Source organism: Odontesthes bonariensis, chromosome 23 (genome assembly GCF_027942865.1).
Source record: "Odontesthes bonariensis isolate fOdoBon6 chromosome 23, fOdoBon6.hap1, whole genome shotgun sequence".
Lineage (NCBI taxonomy): Eukaryota > Metazoa > Chordata > Actinopteri > Atheriniformes > Atherinopsidae > Odontesthes > Odontesthes bonariensis.
The window spans coordinates 5451586-5475756 of record NC_134528.1 but is presented as its reverse complement, the minus strand read 5'-3'; the positions used below and the strand labels follow the sequence as shown (position 1 = coordinate 5475756).

The window sequence follows — 24171 nt, the reverse complement described above, 5'->3', positions numbered from 1 at the left end:
GCATACCCAACATTTCGGAGAATCTAGTATGCATCCAGGAACTTCTCGCATACTCAAACTCGCATACTAACTCAAAAATTTAGTATGAGTAGTAGGAGAAGTATGCGGTTTCAAAAACAGCCATACACGGATGTAACAGAGAGAATTCGGTCATTTTTCAAAATAAAACATTGTTCAGACTCTGATAATAAATAAAACGGAAATAATGTAAGTTATTCATTCTTTCTGTGCGGCCCGGTAACAAACGACCCACGTACCGGTCCGGGGCCCGGGGGTTGGGGACCGCTGCCTTAAATGGCTCGTTTTAGTCATCAGTTTCATTTTCTGAACAATAAAGATGCCGTGTTCATCCATTCTAGTTCTCTTAGCTTATATATTTTATAACCATATATAACTTTATAACTGAAAGCTATTATACATAAACTTTCAAATCAAATCCTTAATCATTGATAAGTGTACGTGCCTCCCAACCTCCCCCGCCCGCCTCAGAAAATAGTTCCGACGTCCGTGCTGAGACAGCTCAAAAGATCAGAGTGTCACTGGTGGCATCCACAGAATGCATCCAGAGTGTTTGGAGGCTGCTGTGGGTGGGGAGGATGGGGGAGGATGGGGGAGGATGGGGGGTGAGTGAGGTGTGAGAGCTCATAACTCACTCACACGGTGGGCCAATCAGCAGGGCCTGCGGGGGCAGAAAGCCGGTAGGTTACACTCAGAAGCCGACATACACATGAGGGACTGAGACGGACTGAGAACTTTCTTTTTGTTCCGGATCGCCTGATTTCCACCAGCCGACCGTCCCTCAGAGGTAAGGTGTGCTGCTGGGGTTTGACCTGTGACCTGTCAGGTTTCCATGACGCCGCAGACTCGACTTTGATTGGGATCTCTAACATCTTGCATGTCCTGGACGACCGTTGCCTCCCTCGTGGTGTCCATGCTTGGACTTTATTGATGGAAACGCACACCTGTTGGTTCCAACCTCCCCGCGTCTCCAGCACAGGCGCCGTCATGGTGAAAGAGACGCGTCTCTGTTTTGGTCTCCCAGGGTTCACCGTCAACATGGCGAGCGTTCAGGGAGAGAGACTCTGACAGCTGGACGGACCAGTGGAAGGCATGCGGCCGCCTCTCCGCGGGCTATTTATACCACGCCACCGGTGTCTGTTCATTCACGCTCCGCCGCGCCAAATACCGCCGCATTAAAGCGCCTGCCAGCTACAAATCTGTTCCACGGTGCTTCAATTGATGGGAGTTTGGAGTATGGCAGGAATTTTAGGATAAAATTGGGGAGTATCTTTAAAAAGCTTTCATGAAAAGACACGTCAACTCTGATTATGCAAACCTCATTTGAGGCATGAATTCCCTCTTATTATTAGATCAGTGGAAAAGTGTGTTTACTGCCTCATCTTCATGGTCAACACACAAGTGTTTCTGTGTTTTTTTTCATGTTTAACTTCAAATCCAGTCACAACAACACAAATAAATAGTCAAAGTTAGATTTATTGTCAATTTCTTCATATATACAAGATAATTTCTCTGTATATATACAGAGAGATCAAAATTGCGTTCCTAACTATCCCACGGTGAAGACAGGACAAGACATTTACCAACAAGATAATAGTTGTATTGTATAAATTTATTTATTTATTATTATTTTTATTTATTTTATTTATTGTATAAATAGTAAAAAGTCCTAAAAAAAAATGTTCAAGTAAAAGCTCCGAAATCACCAAGAGGAATGAAAGTTTATGTTTAATTTCATATGTGACATTCAACTGATTCTGTTTAATAAAAGAAACTAATACGTTTTGGACGAGATGTTGTTTAACTAATTTAATTCAGATGGATGTGTACTTTAACTCTGATTATACAAACCTCATTTGAGGCATGAATTCCCTCTTAACATGTGTTTACTGCCTCATCTTCATGGTTAACACACAAGTGTTTCTTTGTTTTATTTCATGTTTAACTTCAAATCCAGTCACAACAACACAAATAAATAGTCAAAAGTCCTAAAAAAAACGTTCAATTAAAAGCTCCGAAATCACCAAGAGGAATGAAAGTTTATGTTTCATTTCATATGTGACATTCAACTGATTCTGTTTAATAAAAGAAACAAATAGATGTTGTGTAACTAATTTAATTCAGATGGATGTCGTTAAAACTTTGAATGGAAAAGCAACATGGTCCATGCGTATAATAAAAAAAAACATATGTGAATTTCTTTTTTTTGTGACCAAATTGTTCTTTATTAAACAAATTTTTATGCAAAAGGAGAAAAGAAAACGAGAACATGTCATAAAAATTTAAAGTAAGTAAAACAATGAAATCCTTGGAAATAATCAACAACTTAAACTGAATCTGAAATCATATAAATCGAAACCAAGTATACAAACTGCATACTTCCATACTGCATACTCATCGATCAGACAGTATGCAGAGCGTTTACCCACAATGCATTGCGCTCCTGCCCGAGCCGAAATCAGCCGGCCTGAAGCTGATTTCGCTTAAGCTCTAAACTCTGTAAACTTTAGCAACATTTGAAACATTTTCAGGTGAGAAAGTAGTCGTTTAGATCCCCAACGTGTTGAAAACCTGACAAAATACCGGCTATTTACAAGTTTGTTCCCATGAATTCGGTGCTGCTAAAGCTAGCCGCAGTGAGCAACGCACTTCCGGTTATTTTCACAAAATAAAATACACGTTGCCTTTTATCATAGGGAAAGCCATTACGATACAATTGGTGCTTTTGTTTTGAAAACAGGAAGTGGACCTACCCTCGTTGTAGCTAGCTTGAAACTGCCGTTTTGACAGGAAATGACGATCGGCGACGTCACGTTACGTTGCATCTTGGGTAGTTTGAGTATGAGTAGTAACCTCATGATGCATACCCAACATTTAGGAGAATCTAGTATGCATCCGGGAACTTCTCGCTTACTCAAACTCGCATACTAACTCAAAAATTTAGTAGGAGTAGTAGGAGAAGTATGCGGTTTCGAACACAGCCAATGACTTCCACCTTGTGGCAACCAGTTTTTTGGCCGCCGCGAACCACAGCCAGCCGGGCACAGCTATTAGACAGCGACAACCCCAGGGTAGACGGATCATTGAGAATATATATGATATATGAGGCAACCATCCCCCAGAACACTGACACTGGGGGGCAGTCCCAGATCATGTGAAGGAGATATGTGAATTTCTATTATTTACAATACACCCTCTGAACGTCTAATGTTCCCAATTCAACTAAATTTTTGTACATTTCTGTATATAACAGTGCTGAGCGTGAGTGAGATGTAGATTTCAGTTTCCCTGAGGGAACCTCCGAAAGTGATTAATAAAGTCGTCTATCAACAAGTTCTCCAAGATGAGAAGGTCAAATAAGTCGTTTACAGGATGGCGTCCTGTAATCTGTCGCCATCTCATTCAGTTTAGGCATCGTCATCACTTGTTTAGGGTTAAAAAAACATCATGATTAGAACTAAAAGACACACTTGGACCCACCAGCCTCACCAATTTAACTCCAATTCAACACTTCAAATGTCGTTCTGATGACCGCTGAAGTCGCGTTCTCTTCCAAGTTGATTATTGGTAATTAACTTCTCCCAAAAACACGACTCTGGGTCGTTTGTTTATGAGGACAGTCTCAATATTTGGCACAGTGGCCCTCTGGGGAACAGATCCTTCTAACTTTGTTGCTTCCCTGATGCTTTTAAGAGGATTGATCCTCAAAGCTGTGATATTCCTCGAACATGTATGCGCTTTCGTCATCTCTTTACACATTAGAAGCCATCCTTAAATATGCCTGAATGATTTTAGCCCGGTTTTTCAATGACATCACCTCAACATTTCAGGAATTAGACACTGACGGACCCGATCTCCTCCTCCAGTTCTCACCAGGTAGATGCACTCTGACAGCGACAGAGGTATGGCCATACCCCGGATGTTTAACTCCAACACACCGTTCATCATCGTGACGGGCGGTTCGGAGCTCTCGTTTCTGGGCAAAGAGGACGGCAGCCAAGCATACGAGGAGGACACGGACCCGCTGGTCAAAGCCATCGCCCCCCATCTGAACCGCGTGATGCAGCACGGCACCGCCAAACAAGTGGTCACCGAGGGGCCCGAGGAGAACCCATGCGTGTCCATAGTGGCACAAGCTGAAAGTACGACTGGTTCCGGACATGCTGGCATGAAAATATGCATGTATGATGCAGCCGTGTGGCCACTGTGGCATGTTCAATCATTTTTAATCATTTTTAATCATTTTTAATGGATTTTAACACGATTTTATCCACGGCACTGCGCTGAAGTGGTTTGCGTCCATAATGATTGGTGACCTGTCCTCTTCCAGTGCTCCTCTCTCCTGTGGAGTCCCTCAAGGATCTATTCTTGGCCCTATCCTCTTCTCATTGTACATGCTACCACTTGGGTCAATTATAGCCAGGCACAGCCTTTCTCTCCACTGTTATGCAGACGATTTACACATTTATCTACCATTGAAGCCAAATAGTAACAGTGCACAATGTTCTTTGTTTAATTGTATCGATGATATTAAGCAGTGGTTGGCCCAAAACGTTCTTCATTTAAATGATGACAAAACTGAATGCATTGTGTTTGGGGACACTGTGACGGCTGGCTTTGGCACCTTGTCTTCAAAGCTGAGTTTAACTGTCAGAAATCTGGGAATGACCTTTGACCTTTGATCTGAGGTTGGACAAACAAATTAACAATGTCGTCAGGACTAGTTTTGGCCAAAGTTAAAATGTTTTTTAGTCGTCATGACCTTGAGAAAGCCATCCATGCCCTAATAACTTCAAGGTCAGACTATTGCAATGCTCTTTATGTCGGTGTCTCCCAGTCTTCTCTCAGCCGCCTTCAGCTGGTGCAGAACGCTGCTGCCCGTCTTTTAACCAACACCAACAGACGTGTGCACATCACTCCTGTTACAAATGATACAAATGTGCTAACATGCTGTTCTTTTTGTTAATCCAGGAGAAGACTTCCAGGAGTTCAGCCCTTCCAACACTCAGTGCCCATACTCACGATCTCAGCTCCTCCAAAAGCACAGGTATACACTCTCAATGGCCCTCCCTTACAATTGATTCCAGATGAGACTCAATCATTTAAGTTTGTCCAAACCAAACCGAAAAAAGTATGGCTGTGTTCGAAACCGCATACTTCTCCTACTACTCCTACTAACTTTTTGAGTTAGTATGCGAGTTTGAGTAAGCGAGAAGTTCCCGGATGCATACTAGATTCTCTGAAATGTTGGGTATGTACGTGGATGTGTCCACGGGTGGCAGAGAAAGGCTCAAACATAAACTGTTATCAGAAAAGGAGGGATTCTGTAGATCATTTGTGAAAAAAGTCAATTTTTCTGTGCTTGAGGCAACAAACAACAACTTTATTTTGTTTGGGGCAGACTAGGTTTCAGAGGATCTCATTTAGTGAGCAAAAATCACAAAATCGTTCATCAGGAAAAAGTCAGACCTCACGATCGCTTGGCCCTATTTTCTCTCCCTTCGTATCACTGCACTTCGGTCTACACAGCAGGCAGTGATACGAAGGGAGAGAAAATAGGGCCAAGCGATTGTGAGGTCTGACTTTTTAGCCGAACTACTTTCGTCAACACCAAAACGAGGCTGGAACTCTGCTCACAGGACGCAGCAGGGGGTAAGAAGATGTTCAGAAATGATGTTGCTGATATGGGATGTCATACAGCTTCATGTCAAAAGAGACTACCCTTTAATTCGTCGCACTTTTGGCGTGCAAAACGCCTCAGGAAATCATGTTAGCTTGTCAGTAAACGGCCCTAAAGTATGTCCCCTTTAAAATGCAGATCAACTTGGCATCTTCATATCCCACAATGCAGCTGGACAGCTAACCCAGGTCTCAGTCTGTGATCTGATTCAGTTTGTGTAAGATTTAGAAAAGCTTGAATGTGGTGACTCCTAGTGGCTGAAAACGAGACATCTGCCGGATGAATCCCACTTTCCTGTAACATGGATCTGATGCTAACGAATGATCTGAAGGCTGTACCACTCAAAGGGAATCTGAACAGTGATTATTCAGCCAAACTTCATTCGTTCAGCTTCTTTTTGGGAAATTTGGAGCCTTTTCAAAGTTGACTCACAGATACAAAGGATCATTAATTCAGAGAATTCATTAGTTCAGAGAATATAAAGCCAGCAGAGCTCTTAGATCCAAGGACTCAGGTCAGCTGGTCCAGTCCAGAGTCCAGACTAAACATGGAGAAGCAGCATTTAGCTGTTATGCTGCAAACAAGTGGAACAAACTGCCAGTGGAGATTAAACTTTCACCAAATGGAGACATTTTTAAATCCAGGTTAAAAACATTTCTGTTCTCATGTGTCTATGCATGAAATCTGCACGATATCTTTGAACTTATCTGCTGTAATGCTTTTATTTTATGTAAAGCACTTTGAATTGTTTTGTACATGAAATGTGCTATATAAATAAATCTGATTTGATTAATCCAGAGGAAATACTGGAGAAAATGTTAATAACACTTTCTGATCAAAAACAAGGATGTTTTTTTAGGTTTGTTCTTAATGATTTTTGGCATAAAACCTCAAGTTTTTGTCCAGAACAAAGTGTCAGAGGAGCTGCCATTCTCCTCAGAACAGTTTTAATCTGACTGACATTAAATCGTGTTTCCTCTCATCCGCAGGTTTCTCATGAGCGACACGGAGGACGAGGATCTGGAGGAAGCCGCCAAACTCTCCCATCGCCACCTCCAGAGGAAACAACGCCGGAAAACGAGGAGCCGCCAGACGAGGCGGGAGGAAGGGGAAGAGCCTCCCGTTATCCGGGGTTTGTGGGTGCAGGAGATCGATTGGCTGAAGGCGACGTCGTCCGCTGAGATCATCCCGCCGCCTCCTCAGTTCACCGACTCGCTTCCCTGCTGCCATGGCGACCAGCTGTATGGAGGAGGCAGGGGGTCAGAGGAGGCCTCGCTCTGCAGATCTGTGGACGCAGACGACACAACCAGCGCCGACGACAGGGACTCGGGCTCCGACTGCGAGTCGGAATCGTCTTTCTGTGCCGATATACGAGATCAGTTTGGAGCTGAATCATCAGATTGTACGTTGGACCCCATGAAGGTGTCTGGATTTGACTCCTGCCCCCGCACAGATTCTGACTCCACGGGGTCTGTGCAGAGTCTGCCCGGGATCTCAAACTCTAACTACACTCACAGCAGTGTGGACGCATCCCAGAGTGCCTTTGGGTTTGATGACACCGGCGACTCGCTGTTCGATGAGCTGAAGGGTCGAGTGACCCAGATATCGAAGCTCTTCGTCTCAACCCTCTTCAGAGATTCCATAAAACAGACTCTGAATGACTGGAAGGCGACAAAACCTGCCAACGAGGGACTCATATTCCATCACGTAAGACAGGGATGGGCAACTTCCATGATAAAGAGGGCCAACATTTTTTCAGCACTATCATCGGAGGGCCACATGACCACGCACTTCGAATAATTGGATATGAAAGACGCTACAAATGATTCTCAATAAGAACACATTTTATATGAATTTATATCTGTATGTTTATTGCACCAACATACAACTATTTTCTTCATATAAATGCATTTTAACACGTCCTTAATAAGCAACAAAGACAAAACATTTGCTTAAAAAAAAGTGCAAAAAGGAATTTGAACTCCTTCATAACAAAGAACAAAACTGAAGAGGTACTCTTCTTCCCATTTTGGCTGAAAAATGCGATTTTCCTTGTCAAGTTTTCTCTTTTTGCCACTGCTAGTGGCCATGGATCTTGACTTTCCTATTCGCTGTTGTGGAAAGCGGGCCGCAATTATTATTTTTAATTAGGGACCGAGCAGTGAAACTGCAAGGACCCTATTGTATCTGTAAGGATTTTTTTTTTCTCCGTTATTATTCTTATTCTTTGCAAAAGGTGCTCGAAAACTAAGGAAATTTTGCGAGCGCCACCTGCCAGTCGACGACATGAAAGAATCTAAACTTTATATTTTTGGGAGTCGCTCATTGACTCTGTAGCGCCCCCTAAGATGCTTAAAAATGGTCCCCGCATTGGGGTTAATTTCGCGTGGGACGACAAAATTCGCTACACTCATTCATCATGCCCAGACGCACAGAAAACTCTCATGCCGCCATGGTCCCACGTCCACTCGCTCTGCATTTATTTTATCAGCCGAGAAGGGAGAGCTGGTCATCCCTGCCCAATACTGGATAATATTATAGAGGGTCCATTTACACCAATCTCAAAAGCTGAATTCAGGTTTGATCAAATGAAACACTCATTTTCACAATTACTTTGTGATTTTGAGAAAGCAAAAGAAAAACATTTCGACATTTTCTACTTGGAATCTTGAGGTAATGACATTAAGATTTCCTGGCATAGCTTCAGATTTTCTACTAGATTAAAAACACATAATTTTGGCCACTTTAGGGGCAGTAGGTGGGGCTGATTTAATCTATTTTAATGCTAATAGATGTAGCCACGCCACTTGTTGGTGTGCCGTCTTGCTCCTAAGAAAGTATCATCTGTTTGTAGACTATAGTTTGTAAAATGAACATCATGCTCTATTGAAGAAGACAGAAATTGATAGCCATTAATACCATAATGTGAGTTTATGGAGTTCACTTGAAGTCTGTTGGAGTTTTCAACAGGTGTTGCCCTGCAAAGTGCTCACAGTTTTTCCGTCGGCTCTGAATGGTTGGTTCCACGGGCGTAACTTGGCTCTACCCACTAATATAAATCCTATTCGCTTAAAACTAAGAGAACTACGAGAAACTCGATTAAATGAGAGAATAACACAATCTACAGGGAGAAAGAGGTCACTACTAGCTGAGCGAGCGCTAGCTGCTAGCCGTTAGCTGTTTAGCATATTCACAGAACCTCATTCAGTGAATTAGGAAAAATGTGTAAAGTAATGTCCAACCGAGTTTTTTCTTTTCTTTTCTTTTTGTGGCAAAAACTTCAGCTTTAAGGATCACAGATTAATTTTTAGGAGTATGTGACAGGGCAGCCAAGTTTTACAAAAAAACCTTGGAGTGAGATTTGCCAACCAAAATTTTGCCGCATACACAGCAGAAAGACATAAGACACAGCATGTCTCATTTTGTGCAGGTTTAATCATACGTTTATATATATATATACACGTGTATAGTTTATACACTCAAACGTAAGAGTAAACGGAAACAAAGTACCAATAAAAAGGGTCAACGAGCCGAAGTCTCGGACGAGTAAAAAGCTAGACAGAAAATAAGAAAGTTCAACATAAACGACTAAAAAAAAACATAGGAACATAGTATAGTATAGTATATGAATACATGTATATAATAAATTTCATGTGGGCATGAAACACAAGGCGAGGACGGCAGGGACAACGGGAGACACTGAGGTTAAATACACAAGGGAACAAGACATAGGTGGTGGAATCAGCTCTGGTGAGACATCAGGAAGACATGAACTTCAAAATAAAACAGGAAACAACTCAACCACACAAAGGAAGTGGCACCAAGACGAGACACAGGGAATTTAACAAGAACATCTCAAGATCTGTGTGCCTCGTTGTCCTGGCTTGAGGCCTCTGCAAAGTTAGCCGCTAGCCGCTAACTGTTTAGCATATTCACAGAACCTCATTCAGTGAATGAGAAGAAATGTGTAAACTAATGTCCAACCAAGCATTTGTCTTTTCTTTTTGTTTTGAGGATCACATATTCATTTTTAGGGTTATGTGGTTTCTGCAGAGCCAAAGGCAGCAGTTTCGGACCTCCATTTTTAATTAAAACTACTTCAGAGGAGTACAAATTAGAAAGAGGAAGAACGAGTTAATGCTAAATACTGTGAGAGAATGACACGCCGCCCTGTACTTTTAGCAGAAACCTTAATCCTTTTGGCATGTTAACAACATGTAATGACAAACCAAAGGGTAAAAATAAGTGTAAATGATAAAACCTACAGAAAAACCCCATGCTTTGTTTTAACGGAATTTAAAATTACGAGGTTGGGACTTATATGCTTATGAATCTCAACTCAACTCAACTTTATTTATAAAGCCCTTTAAAACAGCCGTGGCTGAAACAAAGTGCTGTACATGAATAACAACCTGAAATATAAGGCATAAAAAATAAGAACAATGTGAAAACAATAATAAACAATAACAATATTAAAACGATAACAGAAACAGAGTGAATGAACCAAATTAAATTAATATTCACACAAATCGGCTTCACAAAATTAGTTAATTTCAGTTAAAATGCCCCGATAGCCCTCGAGATTTGTGTGCTTTTCTGAGTTGGACTTCAATAAATAAATTACAACATGAACAATGGATGAAAACCAAACACACACCCCTCCGGTTACTGCATGAAACTCAGACATGTTTCAGTTTCTAAGGTTTGATCGATGGTCTTTGAGTCTGAGTCCACTTCTGTTGTCACTGTGTCACAAACTTCACCTCTTCTAATTTTTCCCTCATTTCGTGTCTCATTTAATTTTGTTGTGTCCTGAAGTCTCTGCGGCCCAACAGCTCTCGGTACAGGGAGGGAGAGGAGTACTGCGTTCTCCACCACATCCAGAACGGATCCTACGGGGACGTGTTCTGCGTTCGGGACAGACGCACCGGGTTTAAATGTGCTGCTAAGAGGGTGAGCCGAGAAACAGTGGCTGTGTTCGAAACCGCCTACTTCTCCTACTTCTCCTACTACGCCTACTAACTTTAACTTTTTTTAAGTTCCCGGATGCATACTAGATTCTCTGAAATGTTGGGTATGCATCATGAGGTTACTACTCATACTCAAACTACCCAAGATGCAACGTAACGTGACGTCGCCGATCGTCATTTCCTGTCAAAACGGCAGTTTCAAGCTAGCTACAACGAGGGTAGGTTCACTTCCTGTTTTCAAAACAAAAGCACCAATTGTATGGTAATGGCTTTCCCTATGATAAAAGGCAACGGGTATTTTATTTTGTGAAAATAACCGGAAGTGCGTTGCTCACTGCGGCTAGCTTTAGTAGCGCCGAATTCGTGGGAACAAAATTGTAAACAGCCGGTATTTTGTCAGGTTTTTAACACGTTGGGGATCTAAACGACTACTTTCTCGCCTGAAAATGTTTCAAATGTTGCTAAAGTTTACAGAGTTTAGAGCTTAAGCGAAATCAGCTTCAGGCCGGCTGATTTCGGCTCGGGCAGGAGCGAAATGCATTGTGGGTAAACGCTCTGCATACTGTCTGATCGATGAGTATGCAGTATGGGAGTATGTAGTATGCGGTTTCGAACACACCCAATGAGTCACTCTGTACAGTAAAAAAATACTCCATTAACCCTGAATTCAGAGTAAATCTCTTTGTTTTCTGCTCCTCTCAGGTTCCACTGAGTCACTTCAGCGGCGAGGAGGTGAGCGCGTGGAGCGCTCTGAGCTCCCCTCGCGTCGTGGAGCTGTTTGGGGCTGTGAGGGAGGGGCTGAACGTGGTGCTCTTCATGGACCTGAAGCCAGGTAAAAATCCCTAAAACCATAAACTGTGTGGGAAAAAAAACTGTCTCAAAAGGTGATCGAGACTCTCCAAACCTCTCCAGCCTGCCTGGCGCAGCTTCTGAAGGAGACGACCTGCCTCCCTGAGGACCTGGCGCTGCATTACCTGCATCAGTCACTGGGGGCGCTGCAACACCTGCACCACAGAAAGGTGCTTCACTTGGACGTCAAAGGCGAGTCCTTGTTTTACAGACACGTTTGTCTCTGTGTGGACCTGTGATGGACTGAAATTATGTTTAATAGTTTGAAGATTAAAGAAACGAGCTCAAAAAGGACAAATGTACACACTTAATTTTATGTGCTTATTTTGTACCTTTAGAATTAAACAAAGGTCCACTTTATTAACAGTTTTAAAAAAAGTAAACAATCATTTTTCTATACCCACTTAATGCGATTACATCTGACTCTAGAACACTTTGGTATCCAGAGGAGTTCATGGTGGACTCAGTGGCTGCAAGGGGCCCAGAACCAGCCCAGATCATCAGCCCTCCACCACCGTGCCTGACAGCTGGTGTGAGGTGTTTGTGCTGATATGCTGTGTTTGGTTTCCTCCAAACGTGCTGCTGTGCATTATGAGCAAACATCTCCACTTTGGTCTGCTCTGTCCAAAGGACATTGTTCCAGAAGTCTTGTGGTTTGTTCAGATGCAGCTTTGCAAACCTAAGCTGTGCTGCCATGTTCTTTTTAGAGAGAAGAGGCTTTCTCCTGCAGCCCTTCCACACAAGCCACACCTGTTCAGTCTGTTTCTAACTGTGCTGTCATGACCTTTAACCTTTAACATGCTGACTGAGGCCTGCAGAGTCTGGCTGTGTTCGAAACTGCATACTACATACTACATACTACATACTACATACTTATCGATCAGACAGTATGCAGAGTGTTTACCCACAATGCATTTCGCTCCTGCCCGAGCAGAAATCAGCCTGCCTGAAGCTGATTTCTCTTAAGCTCTAAACTCTGTAAACTTTAGCAACATTTGAAACATTTTCAGGTGAGAAAGTAGTCGTTTAGATCCCCAACGTGTTGAAAACCTGACAAAATACCGGCTGTTTACAATTTTGTTCCCACGAATTCTGCGCTACTAAAGCTAGCCGCAGTGAGCAACGCACTTCCGGTTATTTTCACAAAAATAAAATACCCGTTGCCTTTTATCATAGGGAAAGCCATTAAGATACAATTGGTGCTTTTGTTTTGAAAACAGGAAGTGAACCTACCCTCGTTGTAGCTAGCTTGAAACTGCCGTTTTGACAGGAAATGACGATCAGCGACGTCACGTTACGTTGCATCTTGGTTAGTTTGAGTATGAGGAGTAACCTCATGATGCATACCCAACATTTCAGAGAATCTAGTATGCATCCGGGAACTTCTCGCTTACTCAAACTGGCATACTAACTCAAAAAGTCAGTATGAGTAGTAGGAGAAGTATGCGGTTTCGAACACAGTCTGAGATGTAGCTCTTGGGTTTCTGACCTTGGGGTGACCTTGCTGGGACGTCCACTCCTGGGAACACTGACAGCTGTCCTGAATGTTTTCCACTTGTGAATAATCTTTCTCTCTGTAGAACGATGGACTCCATATAGTTTGGAAACGGCCTTATAACCCTTCCCAGGTTGATGGGCAGCAACAGCTGCTTCTCTGAGATCGTTGCTGATGTCTTTCCTCCTTGGCATCGTGTTAACACACACCTGAACTTCTGCTTTTATAGAGGCGCTCACAACATTCTTATCCTTTTAATTCTATTCTATTTGATAAAACTAAATATCGTGTCTTATACACTTGAGGTTTATTGAGTCTTAAATCGGTCGGTATAGTAGAAATAAACCCTGATGATGGTTCTTTGTAATTCACGCTTGAGATTTGCACCCAACGTGGAGCTGTTTCCAGGGGGGGCACATGAGCGCCACATCAAGCCCAGAGACACGGCGCTGAAGTTGGCATCCGATTCGCGAATTAAATGGATGGGCATAAAGGGCCATTTCACTGCATTTTTGCATTTTGATCCCCCTAAACTGGGTCCTGTATGGAAACTACAATAGTTAGACTGCTCATATCTGGATAGAATTATTCTAAAGAGGCTGTAGATTCATTTAAACCTTGTTTGGGATCTTTGAAACCTTTTTCTGATTTGTGAAAATGCAGAACAGGGTAATTTTACTGCTTTTTTTTGTATTCTCACCACCCTAAACTGGGTCCTGTATGGGAACTACAATTGTACAAATCTGGATGGAATTATTCTAAAGAGGGCACAGGCTCTTTAAAACACATTGTACGTGGGTGGGCAAACCGTTAACATAATACATCCATGGGGCAAACTGGTTCACCTTTGGAAAATGTGTGTGTGGGGGGGGGGGTAAAATCATCTTGCTGAAAAAGTGGGGGTGTCGAAACACCCCCATCCCCCACGGGTGCAACACCCATGTTTCAATTTGTCGTGCGACCACACGGCGTCCCGTGCCTGAAGCCGATGGTTCTGCTGTCAGCTCGCATCCCCTGGTGATGGTCCCTAATCCCAAACCGACACCTCACCTCTAAACCCTCGGTAATCCCTGTTGATAGGATTGAGCAGGAGGGGGGGGCTTCCTGAAGTTATAGCAGGTCTTCATGTAGAGGTGGAGGGGGAAAGTTTAGTGTGCTTTATTTTTATTTTTGGGGATTAAACCTTCTCTGATAAAGCTGCTCCAGAGGCTCCAGCCACCCCCCCACCCCCAGTGTACCCATCACGCTGACAGCCTCTGACAGCCTCCTGTTTCTCAGTCAACTGTTTGATAACGAGCACGAAATGCAAACAAGCTGTCTCACTAAATCCTGCGTGTTGATTTTATTCCAGTTGACAATGTGCTGCTGTCTGCCGACTGCAGGGACACATTCCTCTGCGACTTCGGTCTCTCAGAGACGCTGGACGACAGCGGGTGGAGCACCAACGCATTCAGGGGTGAGCTGATCCTGAAAGGCCTGCCGTCACAATGTGGCACGATTCCTATTTTAGAGCTCTTGTTACATAAAAGATTATATATTTCATATATTATATACTTTATCAGCAACCCAATCCCCTCAAGTTCACTTTTAAGGCCCCAAACATGCATTTAAATTCAGAAGAAAGTGGGCAGAAAGTCCTCATCTCAGCTGTCTGCTCATGCTAAATGTAAATGTACTTTATTTATACAGCCCTTTATAGACGATCGTTACGGTGGACCAAAGTGCTTTACAGCAGGTAATAAATAAAGAGAAGAATAAGTAAAAACAAATAAAAACAATAAAAGAACAGTGAAAGCAATAAAATACAACAAAATCAAATAAGATAAAAGTGTCATCATACTACTGGGTATTAAAAGCCATCTTAAATAAGTAGGTTTTTAGCCTGGATTTGAAGAGGCCCAGGTCAGAAATTCAGTTTTGTCGTCATTTAAATGAAGAAAATTTTGGGCCAACAACTGCTTAATATCAGCAATACAATTAAACAAAGAACATTGTGCACTGTTACTATTTGGCTTCAATGGTAGATAAATGTGTAAATCGTCTGCATAACAGTGGAGAGAAAGGCTGTGCCTGGCTATAATTGACCCAAGTGGTAGCATGTACAATGAGAAGAGGATAGGGCCAAGAATAGATCCTTGAGGGACTCCAATTATAAAGTGCATTGCAATAGTCTGACCTTGAACTTATCAGGGCATGGATGGCTTTCTCAAGGTCATGACGACTAAAAAACATTTTAACTTTGGCCAGGAGACGCAACTGGAAAAAACTAAATGAGTTTACTTTTGTTTAGGATGACTTCTTGTTGTCATAATGATGGTTTGGATTTAAATAGAAAAAGAATAGAAAAATACTTTAATTCATCACCCAATGTAGGAAATTCAAATTAGTCTAGTAGCTCAAAAAAAATTATAAATATTTACAATGATTGTATATTAAACAACAACAATAATACCAATTCTAGTAAAAATACTACTACTAACTAATAACAATAAATGACTAAATTAATTAATTAATTAATTAATTAATAAAATAATAATAATAAACTACTCTAAACTTAAAGGGTTATGTGTTTAATTACACCTCCATAAAGTTGGAGAACAAATCCCTTGAGATGTTGATAAAGAAGTTTACATGGAAAATAAATCTCAACGGTCCCCAGCGCCCCCATCCTCCAGAAAGACAAACTAATCCATCATTTCGTTGGTCTTCTCCGAAGCTTGCCAAGAAAATGAAAACTTTTTTTTGAATGACAGCTTGAGTTTGTGAGCACAAGATTGTGAAAACATCTGGGCCTGGTACAGTTTTATGAGGCCCAGATGTGGCCCAGATGTCACAGAACACATTTGAAATGAGTTACAGCAACTGTTGTGAATGCTAGGCGTGATTTTTCAGTCATGTCTGCAGGTTTGTGGTATGTTTGACCTCTTTATAGCCAGCAAGTCTCATTCATATCTCTGACTTTTTACACAAATATTGGCATTTACATGCTGGTGCACCTGCTGAAACAAGGTAGTTTACTCATAGCCACGAGCAGCTCAATAAGCTTCAGTTTTAGTTAGGTTCCAGTCATCTCTCACACAGACAGCCCTTCAGAAATTAACTCCATTTGACTATCCAAGCAGCTGTGGTTGGGAAAAATATTTGCTGTTTCTGAGAAAAATACTCATAAAAACTCGAGACTAGAAGAGTCAGCCCAACCCCTCAGACTGCAGCCTTGTTTCCACATGTGTTTTTACGTGTGAATTCCCTTTGCTGTGTGCAGTCTCTGATAGTTGAAGTGAAATAGAAACGAGCGCATGGACATTGGCTAGCTACAGACCAGGAGCACCAACCATCTGATTTACTCCACTCGCTCTATTTCATGCACATGTTTCATAAAACTGGATGGAAAATAAATGCTAAGATGAACCTCTTTTATTTTTCTGCAGTTAAGTTTTCATCAATCTGAAAATGCTTAAAGAGTAGAGGCCATAGTTCAGGTATCGTATGAAACCGAACATACAAGTAGCTTCGTGTGTGTGGAAAAGATGAGAATTAGCTGCTAAAATCAATCAGATTGGAAACGTTTCAGTTAGAAAACATGATATTTTAAAACTCGGGACTATTTTCAGACTCGTCCCGTCTTCAAACGCAGCCGGTCGAAATGCTCGTCATGAACCAATTTTTTCCTCTTTATAATATGTTTGATCATTTATCCAAAAAGTTTTAAATCCTCCCAGTTTTGTGCTGTTCTTAGTCACTTTGAAGCCAGAAAAATAAACTGGCTCTGAATTTGAATCCTCATCATCTCGTTTATCACTCTTTATCAGCAATACAATGGTCTTAGCTTAGCATTTTAGCATATCCAGCTGACACTTATGGTGGTCTTAGCTTAGCATTTTAGCATATCTATCTGAGATTTATGTTGGTCTTAGCCTAGCATTTTAGCATATCCATCTGAGACTTGTGTTGGTCTTAGCTTAGCATTTTAGCATATCCAACTGAAACTTATGGTGGTCTTAGCTTAGCATTTTAGCATATCCAACTGACACTTATGGTGGTCTTAGCTTAGCATTTTAGCATATCTATCTGAGATTTATGTTGGTCTTAGCTTAGCATTTTAGCATATCTATCTGAGATTTATGTTGGTCTTAGCTTAGCATTTTAGCATATGCAGCTGAGACTTATGTTGGTCTTAGCTTAGCATTTTAGTATATCCAGCTAAGACTTATGTTGGTCTTAGCTTAGCATTTTAGCATATCTATCTGAGATTTATGTTGGTCTTAGCTTAGCATTTTAGCATATCCAGCTGAGACTTATGTTGGTCTTAGCTTAGCATTTTAGCATATCCAGCAGAGACTTGTGTTGGTCTTAGCTTAGCATTTTAGCATATCCAACTGAGACTTGTGTTGGTCTTAGCTTAGCATTTTAGCATATCCAACTGAGACTTATGTTGGTCTTAGCTTAGCATTTTAGCATATCCAGCTGAGACTTGTGTTGGTCTTAGCTTAGCATTTTAGCATATCCAGCAGAGACTTGTGTTGGTCTTAGCTTAGCATTTTAGCCTATCCAGCTGAGACTTGTGTTGGTCTTAGCTGAGCATTTTTAGCATATCCAACTGACACTTATGGTGGTCTTAGCTTAGCATTTTAGCATATCTATCTGAGATTTATGTTGGTCTTAGCTTAGCATTTTAGCATATCCAGCTGAGACTTGTGTTGGTCTTAGCTTAGCATTTTAGCATATCCAACTGAGACTTATGTTGGTCTTAGCTTAGCATTTTAGCATATCCATCTGAGACTTGTGTTGGTCTTAGCTTAGCATTTTAGCATATCCAGCAGAGACTTATGTTGGTCTTAGCTTAGCATTTTAGCATATCCAACTGAGACTTATGTTGGTCTTAGCTTAGCATTTTAGCATATCCATCTGAGATTTATGTTGGTCTTAGCTTAGCATTTTAGCATATCCAGCTGAGACTTATGTTGGTCTTAGCTTAGCATTTTAGCTTATCCAGCTGAGACTTGTGTTGGTCTTAGCTTAGCATTTTAGCATATCCAGCTGAGACTTGTGTTGGTCTTAGCTTAGCATTTTAGCATATCCAACTGAGACTTATGTTGGTCTTAGCTTAGCATTTTAGCATATACAGCTAAGACTTGAGGGAATGTTGCCAGTTTTGGGGTTTATTATTTATAATTAGTTAATTCCCTAACTTCCCAGTCTACATGTCCTTGGGTAAGAAATCCCTCAATGGTAAGTTGTTTTGGCTAAAAGTAATAAGTGTAATGTAGTTTTAAAGAAAGGCTAAGGTATATTTATTTGGTGCTAGAAGCTATGAAAAAGCGTGTAACATGGAAAAGAGAGCATAAAAACATGAGAAAAATGCCATATAAGATGGTCAAACTGGAATTAAACTGGTGTTTTTGATCGTAGGAGCTGCCTTCCCTGGCACAGAGACCCACATGGCCCCGGAGGTGGCACGAGGGGATCGACTGTGTGCAAAGGTGGATGTGTGGAGCAGCTGCTGTATGCTACTGCACATGCTCAATGGATGCCCGCCGTGGATACGTTACTACTCCCATCCACTGTGTCTCCAGGTCAGGATGTCTTCTTTGTTGTCATTTCTGCCCTGAATCGGAGCAAAAACCACACTGAGGTTTCATCACATTTCTGTCGGTCAGATTGTCAACGAGCCTCCGCCTTTGTGGGAGGTGCCGTCCAAGTGCAACAACTTCACGGCCAAAGTTTTCAGGGCCGGACTCCAGAAGGATCCGGACAGACGAGCGTCGGCAAAGGAGCTCAGGAGGAAAACAACCAAAGCTCTCAGAGCAGGTTCAAGCATTACATGATAACATGGAGTATGTAGTGATCATCCCATCCGTATCCAGTTACTTGTGTTAAACAAAGATAAATAAGCAAGGGCGTAATAATGGTGTTGACATTGGTGGGGACATAATTTGCCACTCCACCACCACCTAAGGTTGAGGGACACCTCATTTCAGTGGGGGGTCTGGGGGTCCTCCCCCAGAAAATTTTGTATTTCTTAGATGCAATTTCCTACATTTTAACCAATTCTGGGGTGAATAATGGCAAATCCCATCTGATTCACAGCCCTCTGATTTTTTTAATGTAAACCATAATGGCAAGATTGAGAATTGATTTTTTTTATGCAAGTCACTCAAGTTTCTGGTGACTTCAACATTATCACAGGCCCAGGAAGACATTGCCACAGTAAGATGTTTTATTATTACATGTGTTTCTGAAATTTCAGGATCTGTAAGTTGATGAGTTTGGTGCATTTTGTATAAAATATTAACTGATGAAGTTTTGAAAGTGCACACTGCAAAGATAAGTGTGAAAAGTGTGAACAATAAAAGTGGAAATGTACAATTTTTGAAAAATGTAGGCGGAGGACTGCTTAGCATTAGCAACAAGCATTTATTAGCTCTGCACAGTTCCCACAAAAATAAAACACCAGCAGTCAAAAGATTGAGGTCCAGCAAACATTTATTAAAAATAGAGACATAAACTGTCACATGAAAAACACTTTTCCACGGCTCACTTTTTCCTGAAAAACTATTAAGTTTGTAGCTTTGAGCCTATTAACTAGCCAAATCTTGTATGAATGAGCCAAATGCACGGCGCCGCCGGTCATTGACGCAGACAAACTGCTGGCATATTTGTTTTATGTTAATGCTATCCAACCTGTCCTGGTGGTTTTCTTTTCCTGCCCGAGTCAGACATGATGACTCTGAGCCAGCGAACAAAAGACCGGTCACCTCGTCAGCTGTTTTACCGCTTAGCAACCAACCTAGCAACAACAAGCCAGGCATAGCGCTACAGAAGGTGAGCCAATCACAGACAGCAAGGCTGTCCCCACCAATGACACGCCGTCTTAGAGAAGGAACAGCAGAAGACGAAAATGAACCCTTTGTTTCCCGAACGCTGTGCAATTTCCCATTTAAAATTGGTATGGACATTTTAAACGTATCCAAATATTGGTATGGACACGTCCATAGCGTCCATACGCAATTTTACGCCCGTGTAAAAAAGTACTTTCCAACAAAAAAGGCCCATAAAAAGTTCAATTTCACCGACTACTTTTCGTCAATCATGTGAATATTTTCTCCACAGTTGGTGGTCTGAGTCCTTCTTCCATCGAGACTGCCTGTGAGAAGCTGTATCGTGGCCAAAGCCAGCGTGAAGACCAGCTCTGTGCTTCCTCCCCTGAGGCCCCCCCGGATCAACCATCACCTGCTGCCCCGGCTCCCGCCGCACTCTGGGTGAGCCCCTGGAGAACGATGGCGGTGGACGAGGACAGCGATGACCAGAAAGATGGAGACTGGGACCGGGAATCTGAGGCGGAGACGGATTCCTCAAATGGGGAATGGGACTGCCATCCAAAATCGCTGCGGGATGATTACGCAGACTGGGAGACCGGGTCCGAGTCAGAAGTTGATATATACATGGCAGAGGAGGAGTGTATTCAGGAGAAGTGGCTGAAAACGGATAAAGAATACGAGGGAGACTGGGAGGAGGGGGGGGAGGAAGGCGAGGAGGCGGAGTGGGAATCTTCTGTGTCCACAGAGTACCTTCGTACCCTCAGAGGCCTTTTCCCTTTGCTGCAGAAAGGCCAGAAGACGGATGAGAGTTCATGGGGATCAGAGGCAGAGCTGGAATACCTCCGAGATGGTGAGTCAGAGCAGCTCTTTTGTATTTATTTAAATATATATGTTACGAATAGGGCTGGGCGAGTTAACTCCTTATTATGGCGTTAACTCGTTAATTATATAACGCCGATAAATATTTTTTCGCGCATTAACGCAGGTTTAATTTTTTTATTTAATTTTTTTTAATTTTAAAAATTAAAAACTGGAAATGGATAGGAAAGTTCAGAGAGACAGGAAGCAGGGGGCAGAGAGTTACCTGGTGTTTTTTTTTTTTGTCACCAGGTAACTGTAGAAAATAAATAATAAAACAAATAAAACAAATAAAACAAAAAAAAATAATAATAAAAATAAATAATAAAATAAATAATAAAACCTGCGCAATATTTTATCGTGCAGGTTTTATTATTTATTTTACTATTATAAAAGTCTGTTGCTCACAGGCTTTTATTTTGTAAAAGTCTGTTGCTCACAGGCTTTTATTTTGTAAAAGTCTGCTGCTGTCTGCTGTGGAACAGGAAAAGAAAGTAATCGGCGGATCCACCAAACATGGAGAAGGGTACGGAACTTTTACTCGGCCATTTTCATTTTAAAGTTCTTCCAGACGGCGGAGTCGACAGAACCAAAGTCATCTGTAAACACTGCCAAGTTGAATTGTCTTCTCAGCGTAGTAGTTCCAGTCTAAAATATCACTTAAAGGCAAAACACACAACTGATAGCAGCAAGTCATTCAAGGAAACAGACAGTGGAGCGAGGCTTCTACATAAAAACTACAGAAAGATGCTGATGTTAAAAGTGTGTTTGCACAACAAATGTTATGGCACTTTCATTCATATGGCAGCACATTTAAAATAAAACTAAATGCTAAAAGCTATACGCTACTTTTGGATTCATTTTTGGATTTTGCGTACAAATGCGATTAATCGTTGCCCGGCCCTAATTACTAAGGAAAAAACAAGACATTTCAACGTATTTGGCTTCAGGAAATCTCTGCACTAAACAATCAATCTATAATCTACAAACAGTCATATACAGTAAGGAATAAAAATAACAACTGGGAGCCTTAAAGATTTCTTCTGATTGACCTGGAGTCGAGATATCATTAAAGAATTCATCCTCTGAGAAGCATAAATGTTCCTAAACATCTGTCCAGTGTTGCACAGATGTTGTATTGGCTGTGGTTATAAAGAAAAATCAGGATTTTATTAGAGCAGAGCGACAGGCTGGAAAGACTTATTTCTCAATCTGACCCAAGAAACTGTAAGTGAGCAACGAGAGGAGAAGAGAAAAGCTGGCACACAACCGAATGCAAATTCAATAGGAAAATGTTGCAAATATGTTAATTATTGTATGATGTCATCCACCACACACAGAGGACTTTAACCACACCCCTTTGGACACACTGCAGCTGGCAGCACTGATCTCCTAAAACCTGGTTTTAGCTGCCGGTATAGGCTGACTGTGATGTCATAAATGTAGGAAAACCCTCGTTGTTTAACAAGGTAACAATGGACCAGGGATCACTCCAACATCGGAGGGAATCTTTCAAGAAAGCCGAGTAGTGGGGTCACATGGCACTGAAAGGATCGGATTATTGGCTAAATTACAATCAGAGTTATTACGTTCATGTAGACACCTTAGTCTGACTATAAATTGGATCGGGTTACTCGCGATCGGATTAAAGGGATAGTTCGCCTCTTTTGACATGAAGCTGTATGACATCCCATATCAGCAACATCATTTATGAACATCTTCTTACCCCCTGCTGCGTCCTGTGAGCAGAGTTCCAGCCTCGTTTTGGTGTGTAGAGGGACGTAGCGTCATCTGGCTCTGCGTTCTCCATCTTTCTCCAATGCCTGAGTTTGTTGTTGTTGTTGGTGGTGAAGAGGTCAACAGGAAGTGGCTCTATTAGCAACAACTGGAATGGGTACAGCGCCACCTATCATACCGGGGTATGACACGCTTTGTGCCTCTGATCCCATTCATTCACCGCCATATATCCAAGGAGAATTACCCTCGCTCAACTCATTCTGATTGTAATTTAGCCAATTATCCGATCCTTTCAGTGCCATGTGACCCCACTGAGTGTCACAGAGCTCCTTGTGAGCCTGGTTATTTAAGGCCGGCGCACACCTTTACGATGTCATCGTTGCATCGTTTGTCGGGTGATCGGCATAACAATTCGGACCGTATTTGACACGCTCGCACGTCCACCGCACACACTTGCGAACCTACGATATTTTTGAGCGAATGTTATCACATGACCGAAATAGGAAGCCACAAATCACGTGACTTTCAAACTGAAAATGTCGTAGTCGTCCAACGTGACTAAGTGCGCTATTCCCATTGGCTGTTTAAATAATCCTGCGCGATGACATCGGAACAGAGACCGCACACACATACGATTGTATTCGGCACAAGGAAAATCCGTACGGCAAACATGTTTGATTTGATCCGATGAAACGACAAAATCGTTTTTCGGCTGCTACCGCACACCTTTACGATTCCCATGCGAAGTCATCGGGCCGACAAAATCGTACACGAATCGTAAAGGTGTGCGCCGGCCTTTAGGCTTTTATGCACACAGATTGGTCCCAACAGAAACTCTTAATCTGTTGTCTTTAGATGTACCTGTGGGCACCGTAATCCAGCCCTCGTCTCCTGAACCTCGAGACGACCCCCCGTCCTGTTTCAGCTGCTCGGAAACGTCACAGATGGACGTATCGGAGAAGGTTTGTTTCGGGCGTCCCTGTATGCTGCACGTTCAAAAATCCCAACCTTTTAAAAAAAAACTAGAGATTTCTTTCCACGTTGAAGGACTCGGACCATTCGTCTGATGACCTCAGCTCCGGCGTCTTTTCTTCCTGCAACAGCCACACAGAGGCACACTTGGAGTGGTTGGTTTCAGCCAATCAGCCGTCTTTGTGCTGCTTTGAAGGTAAAATGGCAGTAATTTGTTCATTTGTCCATTTCCGCTGACGGTGGTACGTTTCTCTAAATCTCTGATGTTTTCCAGGTGTTGACATCTGGATCGAGAACGTTCCCGGCGAATGTTTGAGGATCAGAGAACACCGGCGGGTCAAAGTGGGCCACGTTGCAATAGGAATCAGTGATCAGGTGACTGTTTAAAATGCCCGAAGAACTAAGGTGTTAACTGAGAATTGTATGATTTTAAATGGAATAATACGACTTGGAGGATGATATCAATAGTTGATGAGATGTATGATCCATCCATCCTCTTAACCGCTTAGTACACATGGGGTCGCGGTGGCAATATGGAGGGGTAGAGATTGGACTGAAGACAAGTTTTGCAATCTGTTGGTTTTCTTAGCTAGGAAACTGTTTTTTAATTGGCTCTATATTAATGAATTGGATTATTTTAGAAATAATTATGATTACAATGAATTGAATTCCAATTGGCTTGAATTGGACTTTATTATTTAAGTGCCTTGAGATGACATTTGTTGTATTCGGCGCTATATAAATAAAAATTAATTGAATTGAATAGAAAAGCCA

The 24171-nt window shown here is 42.0% G+C and overlaps 1 protein-coding gene across 1 annotated transcript; it reads left to right on the top strand.

Moving 5' to 3' along the window:
* The first annotated feature begins 627 nt into the window (after positions 1-627).
* Positions 628-23470, top strand: map3k14b (mitogen-activated protein kinase kinase kinase 14b). Its single transcript, XM_075458222.1, has 13 exons — positions 628-805; positions 3885-4160; positions 4990-5065; positions 6688-7405; positions 10517-10651; positions 11371-11500; positions 11581-11709; positions 14364-14468; positions 18422-18585; positions 18670-18820; positions 20123-20680; positions 23281-23406; positions 23454-23470. Exons 2-13 carry the CDS (start codon positions 3899-3901, stop codon positions 23468-23470), a joined length of 2571 nt encoding a protein of 856 aa, XP_075314337.1. The 5' UTR covers positions 628-805; positions 3885-3898.
* The last annotated feature ends 701 nt before the right edge of the window (positions 23471-24171 follow it).